The following is a 13318-nucleotide window of genomic DNA, read 5'->3' on the forward strand; positions in this document are numbered from 1 at the left end:
GTTGGATTGTTCTCTCCTTTTCAATCCTATCAGTTAGTATTATCAGACACTAGTCTTGTTTGTGTGATCCCTTTGACTCTTAGTCCTATCATCATGATCAATTATGAACTGAAATAAATCACTTTGACTAGTGAGATGGCATTGGTACATGCCACCTTGATGGGATTGTACTGGAATCCCCTGGCACGTTTATAACTCCACCTTTTGGGGCAAGTCAGCTTGAGCATGTCCCAAATTGTACATCTCTTCCCTCTCTTATTCCCACTCTTATATTTAACAGGGATCACTTTTCAGTTAAGTTTAAACACCTAAGAATAATTGTGTGTTAATTACAGAGTTCAACCAATAGTATTAAGTAAATAACCACAAAAATACTAAAAGGGATAACGTATTAAGTTGTTCATCAACAGTCAGGACAAGGGCTGATCAAGTCACCTTTTCTCATAGTGTCCATTTCACTTCAACAGGTTTCCCCTTTGGTGCTCAGTTAGTTGTCACTGATCAGGGAGAACATATGATATTTGTCCCTTTGGGACTGGCTTAAGTCACTCAGAATGATGTTCTCCAAATTCCTCCATTTTGTTGCAAATGATCGTATTTCATTGTTTTTGACTGCTGTGTAGTGTTCTATAGAATACATGTCCCATAATTTCTTTATCCAGTCTACTGTTGATGGGCATTTGGGTTGGTTCCAGGTCTTAGCTATTGTGAATTGAGCTGCAATAAACATTAAGGTTCAGACAGCTTTTTTGTTTGCCTATTTAATTTCCTTTGGGTAAATTCCAAGGAGTGGGACGGTTGGGTTGAATGGTAGGGTTATATTCAGGTTTCTGAGGAATCTCCAGGCTGACTTCCATAGTGGCTTAACCAGTTTGAATTCCCACCAACAGTGGGTTAGTGTCCCTTTTTCCCCACATCCTCTCCAGCATCTATTGTTGGTAGATTTCTGAATGTGAGCCATTCTAACTGGGGTGAGGTGAAATCTCATTGTGGTTTTGATTTGCATTTCCCTGATTGCTAGTGATCTTGAATATGTTTTCATGTACCTGTTGGCCATTTGGATTTCCTCTTTTGAAAAATGTCTATTGAGGTCCTTGGCCCATCTCTTAAGTGGGTTGTTTGTTTTGATGTTGTGGAGTTTCTTGATTTCTTTGTAGATTCTGGTTATCAACCCTTTATCTGTTGCATATTTTGCAAATATTTTTTCCCATTCTGTCAGTTGCTCTTCACTTTCCTGACTGTTTCTTTTGAAGTACAGAAACTTCTCAATTTGATGCAATCCCAAATGTTAATTTTGGCTTTGACTGCCTGTTCTTCAGGGGTCTTTTCCAAGAAGTCTTTGCCAGTACCTATATCTTGCAGAGTTTCTCCAATGTTCTCTAATAATTTGATGGTGTCATTCGTAGATTTGAGTCTTTAATCCATGTTGAGTGGATTTTTGTGTAAGGTGTAAGGTAGGGGTCTTCCTTCTGCACGTGGAAATCCAATTTTCCCAGCACCATTTAATGAATAGACTGTCCTTATTCCAAGGATGGGTTTTGGATCCTTGATCAAATATAAGTTGGCTGTAGAAGTTTGGATTGATTTCTGGTGTTTCAATTCTGTTCCATTGGTCTATCCATCTGTTTCTGTACCAGTACCATGCTGTTTTGATAAAAACTGCCCTGTAGTATGTCCTGAAATCTGGTATTGTGATGCCTCTGGCTTTGTTTTTGTTCTACAAGATTGCTTTAGCTATTTTAGATCTCCTGTGTCTCCATATGAATTTCAGCATCATTTTTTCCAGATCTGAGAAGAATGTCTTTGGTATCTTGATTGGTATTGCATTGAATCTATAAATTGCTTTTGGGAGAATGGACATTTTGATGATATTGATTCTTCCAATCCATGGATGGAAGGTTTTTCCATTTTTTGGGATCCTCTTCTATTTCTTTCTTCAAATTTTTGTAATTTTTATCATAGAGGTCTTTAACGTCCTAGGTTAAGTTTATTCCAAGGTATTTTATTATTTTTGTAGCTATTGTGAATGGGATTGATCTTAGCACTTCTTTCTCAGCCGTGGCATTGCCTGTGTATACAAAGGCTGTTGATTTTTGTGCACTGATTTTATATCCTGCTACTTTGCCAAACTCTTCTATGAGTTCCAATAGTCTCTTAGTAGAGTTCTTTGGATCCCCTACAGAAAGAATCATATCATCTGCAAAGAGGGATAGTTTGAGTTCTTCCTTCCCAATTTGTATCCCTTAAATTTCTTTTTCTTGCTTGATGGCTCTGGCTAAAACGTCCAGAACTATGTTGAATATCAGTGGTGAGAGTGGGCATCCCTGTCTGGTACCAGATCTCAGTGGAAATGCTTCCAACTTTTCCCCATTCAATAGGATGTTGGCCATGGGGTTTTCATAAATTGCTTTGATTGTATTGAGGAATGTTCCTTCCATACCCAGTTTGCTTAGAGTTTTCATCACGAAAGGGTGTTGTATTTTATCAAATGTTTTCTCGGCGTCTATCGAGATAATCATATGGTTTTTCTTCTGCAGTCTGTTAATGTGGTGTATCACATTGATTGTTATGTGCACATTGAACCATCCCTGCATACCAGGGATAAATCCCACATGGTCTGGGTGGATGATCTTTCTGATGTGCTATTGCATTCTATTGGCCAGAATTTTATTGAGGATTTTTGTGTCTATGTTCATCAGGAATATTGGTCTGTAATTTTCTTTCAATGCTGCATCTTTTTCTGGCTTAGGGATTAAGATGATGCTGGCTTCATAGAAAGACTTTGGGAGGATTCCTTCTTTTTCGATTGTTCTGAATAGTTTGAGAAGAAATGGAGTTAGTTCTTCTTTAAATGTCTGGTAGAATTCAGCAGTGAATCCATCTGGTCCTGGGCTTTTCTTTGTTGGGAGGGCCTTTATTACTGTTTCAATTTCTGTCTCAGTTATGGGTCTATGTAGGTTTTCTATGTCTTACTGGTTCAATTTAGGTAGGTTGCATGTGTCCAGGAATCTATCCATTTCTGATGGATTTCCCTGTTTGCTGGCATACAAGTCCTTGTAGTAATTTCTGATGATTCTTTTTATTTCTGTGGTGTCTGTTGTTATGTTTCCTTTTTCATCTCTGATTTTATTGATTTGGGTCTTTTCTCTTCTTTTTTTTAGTTAGTTGGGCTAATGGGGTGTCAATTCTGTTTATTTTTTCAGAAAACCAGCTCCTTGTTTAGCTGATTTTTTATAATGTTTTTTTGATTCAATCCTGTTGATTTCTTCTCTGATTTTAATTATTTCTCTTCTCCTACTAGATTTGGGTCTGGTTTGCTGCAGATTTTCTAGATCCTTGAGATGCATTGAAATCTCACTTATTTGGTGCCTTTCCAATTTCTTGATGTAGGCACCTATTGCTATAAACTTTGCTCTTAACACTGCTTTTGCTGTATCCCATAAGTTTTGTAATGTTGTGCTGTTATCCTCATTTACTTCAGAAAATTTTTGATTTCTCTTTTGATTTCTTCTATGACCCAGTGTTCATTCAGGAGCATGTTGTTCAGTCTCCATGTGTTTGCATACTCTCTAGGGATTCCTGAGTTTCCAATTTCCAACTTCATTTCTCTATGGTCTGAGAAGCTGCATGGTATGATTCTAATTCTTTTGAATTTGCTGAGACTTGCTTTATGGCCTAGTATGTGGTCAATCCTAGAGTAGGTTCCATGCACTGCTGAGAAGAATGTAAAATCTTTAGCTGTAGGATGAAAAGTTCTGTAGATATCTGTTTGATCCATTTGGGCAATAGTGTCATTTAAATCTGCTCTTCCTTGTTGATCTTCTGTCCTGTTGATCTGTTATTTCTGAGAGTGGAGTATTGAAGTCCCCCAGTACTACTGTATTGGAGTCTAAGTCTCCATTTAAGTCCCTTAACAGATCTTTTAAATAGACTGGTGCCCTGTATTTTGGTGCATATACATTGATAATCGTTATATCTTCCTGTTGAATCGATCCCTTAATCATTATATAGTGCCCCTCTTTGTATCTCTTAACAGCTTTTGTGCTAAAGTTTATTTTGTCTGATATTAAGATGGCTACGCCCGCTCTTTTTTCATTTCTGTTGGCATGGAATATCTTTTTCCAGACTTTCACTTTCAGTCTGCATGCATCTTTGTTGGAAAGATGTGTTTCTTGTAAGCAGCAAATAGATGGGTTTTGTTCCTTAATCCATTCAGCCATTCTGTGCATTTTAACTGGAGAGTTGAGTCCATTAACGTTCAATGTGACTATTGATAAGTAGTAACTTTGCCCTGCCGTTTTGCCAAAGATATTTTCTAATATATGCTTTGAGCTTCCTGTGATCTTTTGCTGTGAGGTTTCCTTCCTTTACCTGCTTTCATACTGATGACCGTGTTTTTGTGTTTCTGTGTGTAACACATCTTTAACCATATTTTGCAGGGCTGGATGAGTGGTGACAAATTCTTTCAATTTCTGTTTGCTGTGAAAGGTCTTTATTTCACCTTCATTTGCAAATGAGAGCTTTGCAGGATATAATATTCTGAGCTGCCAGTTTTTCTCTCCTAGTACCTGGGCTATGTCTCGCCGTTCCCTCCTAGCCTGTAGGGTTTCTGATGAGAAGTCTACTATTGGCTGGCGCCACGGCTTAATAGGCTAATCCTCCACCTAGTGGTGGCGGCACACTGGGTTTTAGTTCTGGTCGGGGTGCCGGATTCTGTCCCGGTTGCCTCTCTTCCAGGCCAGCTCTCTGCTCTGGCCCATTAAGGCAGTGGAGGATGGCCCAACTGCTTGGGCTCTGCACCCCATTGGAGACCAGGAGAAGCACCTGGCTCCTGCCTTCGGATCAGTGCGGTGTGCCGGTCGCAGTGCGTCAGCCATGGCAGCCATTGGATGGTGAACCAACAGCAAAAGGAAGACCTTTCTGTCTGTCTGTCTCTCTCACTATCCACTGTGCCTGTCAAAAAAAAAGTGATATAAAAAGAAGTGTGTTGTGAGTCTAATTGGAGATTCTCTGAGAGTAATCTGATATTTCCCTCTTGCACATTTTAGAATCTTTTCTTTATGTTTCACTGTGGTAAGCTTGATTATAATATGTCGTGGTGAGAATCTCTTTTGGTCATGTTTACTAGGGGTTCTATGAGCTTCCTGTACTAGGATGTCTCTGCCCTTCTCCAAACCCAGGAAGTTCTCTGCAAGTATCTCACTAAAAAGTCCTTCTAATCTTTTCTCTCTCCTTCAGGAACTCCTAGAACCCGAATGTTGGTTTTTTTAATAGTATCCTGGAGATTCCCAACAATAATTTTTAGATTTCTAATTTCCTCTTCTTTTCTTTGGTTTGACTGTATACTTTCCTGTGCTCTGTCTTCTAAGTCTGATATTCTCTCTTCTGTTTTACTGACTCTGTTTTTTAAGGCTCTCTAATGTGTTTGTCATTTGATCTATTGAATTCTTCATTTCATTATGATTTCTCTTCACTATCACACTTTCCTGTTCTACTAGTTTCTGTGTTTCATTTTGATTCCTCCTTAATATTTCATTTTCTCAAAGGAGATTTTCTATCCTGTCCAGTAAGGATTTCCGTAGCTCAAGCATTTGTTTTTGAAAACTTCTAAATGTTTTTATCACAAATTTTTTGAAATCCTTATCTTGCATTTCTTCCATCTCATCATCTTCATAATCTTCACTTGGGGTGTCTTGTTCATTTGGGGGTGCCATAATGTCTTCCTTGTTCTTGTTTCCTCGGTTTCTGCATTTGTTGCTTGGCATTGTGGAGATATCTTTGGATTCTTCTTCCCTTGCTGTGGTGTTTTTTTCTTGTTATACTATGACTGTATTAAGTGGACTGTCTGCTTTTGATGGAGCCTTAGAGGCTTGAGATGTGTGTGACCTGAGAGCTCTGTTTGGTTCCTCAGGGTTAAGGGTGTGCCAAAGGTGACATTCCCAGGTTAGGCGTGGTAAATCTCTCTCTCTCTCTCTATCTCTCTCTCTCTCTTTCTCTCTTTCTCTCTCTCTCTCTTTTTCTTTCTTTCTTTCTTTCTTTCTTTCTTTCTTTCTTTCTTTCTTTCAGAAGGGAAGTAATTCCGTACAGCTGAGCGGAATTGAAGGTAGTTAGCATGAGAATGATATACCCACAGGAGCCAGAGATCGGAAGCTCTTTCCCAAGGACCACACAGGGAATCTGTGCTTCCCTCAGTGTGGGCTCAAATTCTCCTGCCGTCTCCCACTGGGTTGCCAAGGTTACCAAATTGCAGTGTCTCTGGAGAGTACTCACATGAATTCCATGTGTTCTCTCACCCACCATCTCTTTTTTCACAGTCTCATTTCATTAGCACCACACATTCACTAGGTCCTAATCTGCTGTTATTTCACCCCACCCCCCCACCCCCACCCCCCGCCTGCAGAGTCAGGTTTTTCTGCTAGGCTGAGGGCTGGTGCAGTCCTGAGGTTGCACCACTTATGATATATGTCCAAAATGGCACCTGCTGTTTGTCTTGCTCGCCTTTGAGAGGTGAGCGGAGAGAGAGAAACTCGTGTCTGTACTGGTCACTATTTTTTATCCTCTGTCCTCTAGTTAGCCTGGTGAACTTTTCCCCACAGGGTTTTAAGCCTCGTTCCCTCTAGTCTCCTCTTTCCACTTTCCCACCAGTGTCTCAGGCTATTGAGGTTCAGCTCACCTCGTGTTCCAGTGCTGGTGCGTTGATTCTGCCTCTGGTGTCCTGAGCTGTGGGCTCCCACGCCCTCCACGCAGGTCCACCATGAATCACTAGTTCCGGAAGAGTTTCCTCTGCTGTTTCTTCCCCTACTCTTGAATCTGCAGTATCTCCACTTTTATTAAACTGTCTCTTCCTGGACTGTCAGTGTGTTCCCTTTCTATTCTGCCATCTTGCCGCTCCCTCCTATTGTTTTACTTTTAAAAAATAGAAACCTCTTGAAAAGTTGAGGGACAACACTAAACACCCATATAGCCTTCACCTCAATTCACCAATGATTAATATTTTGCTTTCTTTTTTTCCTTTTTAATTGTAAAATTAAGCTGTGTATATTAAAGGGTCATCTCTAAATTCTTCAGGTATTCATCTCTTAACAAATAAGACCTTCTCCTTTATAATGTAACATCATTCTCTTCCATTCAGGAAATTTAACTTAGATATTTAGCATTAATATAATATGATGAATATGATAACATTAATACAATGATATTCACTTGTACTACATACTGAAATATGACAATAATAGCTTCCATTTTCCAATTCATTTAGGTGTCTTGCCTGCAACTTAGTCTCCTGTAGCCTGAAGTAATTCATCTGTCATTTTTGTATATTTTGTTCTCTCATGACATTAAGACTTTCAAAGTTTCCTGGCCAGTTGCTTTGAAGAATGTTCTACAATTTATGATTTATCTGAAATTTTCCCTATAATTAGATGCAGATTAAATATTTTTTATGGAAATGCTATGTGATTTAATCTTTCTCATGTGATCCAGTAAGAAGTGTGTGGAATCAGTTTCTCCCATTACAGGTTGGAAGTGAGATTTCTTGTTTAAAATTGTGTGTGTCAGATTTCTATTTTGTCAAGGCTCATTTTTTCCCTATGTAAATATTAGGTAACCCATGGGGTGGTACTTTGATACTGTGATATCTTGTTTCCCAGTCATCTTTTATGTAATCATTTTGCTATCCATTGATGATACTTACTGGAAAAAATTATTGCTCTAGTGTTTGAAAAACTGATTTTTCTAATATATCATTCTACATTTGCTATGCTTTTCTATAAAACGTGTACTCCCCTATGCCACCAGAGGGAGCGCCTTCCCAATGTTTTTCTGTGTCCCAAGCAGTGTTTTCAGCACTTCCTCATTTTGGTGGGGCTCATTTTTCACTTTCTTCACTCTGTATGGGAACCAGACAGACTTTCTCCAAAGATCCAGAGTTGTTTTGCTTCCTCTTTTTCACTTTTCACAGATTGAGTCTTTTGCCGTTCATTGGAAAGTTTTATATTGCGTGTCAAATACTGTGGGAGGAACTGAATAGAAAACTGATCATTTCACATTTCTCATGGAATTTACATTCTGAGGGTTGGGGCTGGGTAGAGACAGACCTACAAACATGTATGCAAATGAATACAACATGACAAATGGTGGCAAATGCCTTGAAGGAAAATTACATGCCTTGTCATATAAGTTTGTTCTGCCATTACCAGAGTTGTAGTGACGAAGTCCTATATGGCTGAGTTGCTGTTGCTGCATAACTAGTCTTGTTGCTACCTTAAAATATCACTGCTTCAATTTGTCATCAGATTTTTTTCTTTCTTTCTTAATGTGTTTCCTACCATATTTCTGCAATCATAGATACCACTAAAATTCATCAGGAAACAAACATAAAGTCAAAGTTTTCTTGACTTTCACAGTCTTCAATCACAGTTTTCTTTGTTCAAGGGTAAAGTATAAAAAATGTAGGGCCAGGCTATTTGCAATTAGCTCATTCTTCCTGCAAATTATACTTTATTGCTCAAATTTAGACAAAATTAAAAGGTAAACTTATTTTTAAATAAAAGGATTCTTTTCAGTTCTCCTTTTAAAGATTTATTTATTTTATTTGAAAGGCAGAGTTAGAGAGGGAGAGAGAAATTCGTTCACTGGTTCACGCCCCAAATGGCCACAGCAGCCAGGGCTAGGCCAGATAGAAGCCAGGAGCCAGGAGCTTTTTCCAGGTCTTCCCAGTGGGTACAGGGGTCCAAGTACTTGGGCCATCTTCTGCTACTTCCCCAGGCGCATTAGCCAAGAGCTGGATTGGAAGTAGAACAGTTGAGAATCACACCAGTGCCCATAAGCCTGCTATGCTACAGCACCAGCCCCTTGAGTTCTCTTTTCTGGTTGTAGTACTTTAGCCTTTCAGAAGACTTAAGTGTCAAAGGGATAGACTGGGTTCTATTTGAATATAAGCTCTTTTTTTGTTCAGTATGGAAATCCAAAGATTGAGAGAGGTTATGCGGAACACCATAAAATTTTAAGTGATATATAATGGGCAAATAGACTTAGTCATCAAATTCTGTGATATTAAGAATAAAGAGATACATGAGGATATTAGAGCTTTAAGCACAGTTATAAACTACGGGGATAGTTATTCCAAGAAATCTTGCAGTCTAAAAAATCAAGAAGGTTTTATGATTTTATAACTTTGATGGCACAGTACTAAATGCCACGGTATACAGAGAACTATAATATATCACTATATGGAAGCCAAAGATATACCTAGCTTTGAACAATAGGAGAAAAAATACATATACAGCCTGTGGCGCCGTCATCACATGTGGGTGCCGGTTCTAGTCCAGGCTGCCCCTCTTCCAGTCCAGCTCTCTGTGGGGGCCCGGGAAGGCAGTGGAGGATGGCCCAAGTGCTTGGGCCCTGCACCTACATGGGAGACCAGGAAGAAGCACCTGGCTCCTGGCTTCAGATTGGCGTATTTCTAGCCATTATGGCCATTTGGGGAGTGAACCAATGGAAGGAAGACCTTTCTCTCTGTCTCTCTCTCACTGTCTATAACTCTACCTGTCAAATAAATAAGAAGGGAAAATTTGCCTGCTCTGCCAATTTGAAGATGTACATGGACATGTAGGAAAAAGAACATATACATGAGCCACACATGCATCATCCTGCATATACTACACACATGTACACAGCATGCCACACATATACCACATGCCTTCACCCTCACACCACACTGCATGGCACACATACCTGCTTCTGATGAAGACTGGTAGACAAGGTCACCCTACAGATAAAATCAGAGAAAAAGCTGATCCATTAGTACAAGGACATTAGGTAAAGATGAGGGGACCCAGGCCAGTGCTGTGTATAGTGGTACAGTACCAGCATCCCATATGGGTGCTGGTTTGAGTCCTGGCTGCTCACTTTGTATCTAGCTCCCTGCTAATGCACCTGGGAAAGCAGTGGAAGATGGCTCAAGTAATTGGGCTACTGCACCCATGTGCAAGACTCAGAAGAAGCTCCTGGCTCCTGGCTTTGGTCTGGCACAGCCCTGGCTATTGTGGCTATTTGGGGAATGATCCAACAGATGGAAGACCTCTATCTCTCTCTGTCTCTACTTCTCTCTGTAACTCTTTCAAATAAAAAAAAAATTAAATAAGATTGTTTAAAAAAAAAGATGAGGAGACAAAGCAGTTTTAAAGAGCACTTGGTTCTGTATGCAGAATTTTCATCTTCAGATAAAGCAACAGCCCCCTGGGCATGTTCTACATTTCAAGGATTGCTCAGAACATTTTGACCATTTGAAAATTACTGATCATTTCCCAAAATATGGTTCATGGTGCATTAGTCTGGGGGAGATTCTTGAGAGAAATAGAGTTCTGAAAAGTCTTGCAGGAAAGATGCCTGTGAAATTGTGTTGTGTATGACATTCAACAAAATAGTAATCATTAGTCTACTCAGATGATAAAGAATAATAATAGCATCAGTAGCAAAAGACTGTGGTGGAATGAGAAGGCTGTGCCAAGATGGTACTGGCGAGCGAGCGTCAGTTAATCAGAAAATGGCTTTGGAATCCACCTGGCAAAGGAACCTGCCTGGCAACAGGCAGTGATTGGTTAGGACATAAACCACCCCTTGACCAGATTGGATGCCTTGACTATATAAGCTGCTGTACCAACTGAAATAAACAAGCCTGCAGGCTGCTCACCTCTGGCCCGCTTTCACCTGACTATCAGTGTCTGTGTCGTGACTCCGCACCTCTTGCCCCACTGCGCTCCTCCTCTCAGATCGAATCCACAGCAATATCAGGCCAAATGTAAAATATTTTTACCTAACTTGAAATGTTTATGGAAGCTTCATTCATTAAATAAATATAATTTCAGTTAAATATCATATATTTTAATTTTAGACAAATTACACTGTTATTTAAATTATTAAAAATTATAGTTGGCCTTTTGTTTTAAAATTTATAAGTAAGTTTTAAAAATAAATTATATCTAAATGTTCAAGAAATTTCTTCTTTATATTCAAACATGATCATTTCCCAAATATCTGCTAATTTACAGTATGTACAGGGTTCATCTTCTAATTTACAGTATGTTTTTATTTTGGAATGTTAAAAAAATCTTTTTAGGTGATCAGTGCTGTGGCGTAGTGGACTAAGCCTGTGCCTGTAGCACTGGCATCCCATATGGATGCCAGTTCTAGTCCCAGCTGCTCCTCTTCTTATCCAGCTCCTTGCTAATGGCTTGGGAAAGCAGTAGAAGATGGCCCAAGTACTTGGGCCACTGCAACCAAGTGGGAGACCCAGAAGAATCGCCTGGCTCCTGGCTTTGGATCGGCCTAGCTCTGGCCAATTTGTCCATTTGGGGAGTGAACCAGCAGATAGAAGAGCTTTTTCTCTGTCTCTTCCTCTATCTGTAACTCTACCTTTCAAATAAATAGACAAAAATCTTTAAAAAAATGTTTTTGGAGACTTTTATACAGATAGCCTTTGTATGTGCTTGTAGAGTAGAACTTATCTATTACTGTTATTACTTATCTATTACTATTAAAAAAAAAAAACCTACCCTACCCTAAAACTTAGTGGCTTAAACAATAATTTAATGGCTGGCGTTGTGGCACTGCAGGTTAAGCCACTGCTTCTGATACTGACATCCCAAAGAGTGCTGGTTCCAGTCCCAGCAGTGCCACTTCTCAACCAGCTCCCTGTTAATGTGCTTGGGAAAGCAGTGGAAGGAACCCCCGCCACCTACCTGTGCGACCTAGATGGAGTCCCAGGCCCTTGACTGTGGCTTGGCCCAGCTTTGGCCATTGCAGCTATTTGGGGAGTAAGCCAGTAGATGGAAGAACTCTCTCTTTCACTGTCTCTCCTCTCCCACCCCCACCTGTCTCTCCCTCTCTCTCTGTAATTTTGCTTTGCAAATAAATACTTTAAAAAAAAAAAAAAGTAGAAGGACAACTCACAGAGTGGAAGAAAGCTTTTTTTTGAAAAAACAATGACTTGTTATCTTTAATGATTCTGCGGCTTGGCTAAGCTGAGTGTATGACTCTTGGTCTTGCCGGGGTCTCTCGTGAGAGAGTCAGATGGTGGAATGAGAAGTCAGATGGTGGCCGGCTCCCAGGTCACCTGGAGGCTCACTCAGGATGCTGGGATGGCTGGGATGTTTCCCTCTCCCCATTCGCCTCACAGCATTTCCATGGGATTTCTGCAGTGCTCAGAAATTCCAGAAGCTCCAAGGGGAAGTCGTGTGTGTGTGTGTAGGGGTTGGGGGAGAAGACTTTTACAGGCCCCAGGCACTTTTGCCTTTCGGGGATACTTCCTCCATAAAAAATTAAAAATTGTATTTTATAACTGCATTGGTATAAAGATGAATACACTAATATTCTTTGACCTAAAAGTATATTTACTTATTTATTTAGTCTTTTAGAATTAAAAGAAGTTAAAACATTGTATCGGCCCTGAAAAAACCATGGCCCTAAGTACTGCTATGTTTAATAGATAAGCTGATCCTGGTTGCCAGGCTTTCTGTTGCATTCTATTAGTTAAATCATGGTATAGGCCATGCATGAGACAGAGCCACCAGGGCATAAATCCAGTATTTAGAGTTCACTGCAGTCATCTTTGTAGATTCACTGCTACTTTTGATCAGAATACAGTTCTAAGAAAGGACACTTCAACTACTTTACCTCACTAATTTGTAGAAAGGAGATGAGGGGAAAATGTTTTCCTGGTATAATTGGGAAGGTAGGTTTCCCAGCTGGCCCACTGGGCTATAAGCTGCTTTTATGTTGGATAATACTATTCCTTGTTCCCTCACAACTTCATTAGGGTTTATTTTTTCAGTTGTTTTGTTTTCATTTAACTATTTAGATTTATTTATTTTCAGGAAAGTCAGAAAAACTTCAATAACTTGGGTGTTGGTCAGTCTGTGCACATCAATGCTGATTTTCAACCTCCTTTTTGTGTTTGGAATTGAAAACTCCAATAAGAACTTGCAGACAAGTGACAGTGGCACCGATGATATTGACTTTGATAATAACGAAATACCCACAACAGACACTATTGGCATCCCGAATCCCACATGTACGGCGATTGCTATCTTACTGCATTACTTCCTCTTGGTGACATTTGCCTGGAATGGACTCAGTGCTACACAGCTCTATTTCCTCCTAATTAGGACCATGAAGCCCCTTCCTCGACATTTCATTCTGTTCATCTCATTAATTGGATGGGGTAAGTATTTGCATCTTTACTTAGGAATTTAATTTTGTTGAAATAATTTAAACAAACACCTAATGAAAGCCTAAAAGTACAAGGCCAAGCATGAGG

General features: G+C 39.7%; 1 protein-coding gene across 3 annotated transcripts in view; it reads left to right on the forward strand.

Annotated features, from left to right (window-relative positions):
• Positions 1–13318, forward strand: part of ADGRG7 (adhesion G protein-coupled receptor G7) — a 95376-nt gene that overhangs the window by 58542 nt on the left and 23516 nt on the right. For all 3 annotated transcript variants that reach the window (XM_089331565.1, XM_089331566.1, XM_002716610.6), the window contains exon 12: positions 12876–13222. In XM_089331565.1, the coding sequence (XP_089187691.1) occupies positions 12876–13222 (347 nt within the window). The remainder of the gene's footprint in view (positions 1–12875; positions 13223–13318) is intronic.

This window comes from Oryctolagus cuniculus, chromosome 4, assembly GCF_051225735.1.
Source record: "Oryctolagus cuniculus isolate XC-2025 breed Fujian yellow rabbit chromosome 4, ASM5122573v1, whole genome shotgun sequence".
In the NCBI taxonomy this organism is placed as follows: Eukaryota; Metazoa; Chordata; class Mammalia; order Lagomorpha; family Leporidae; genus Oryctolagus; species Oryctolagus cuniculus.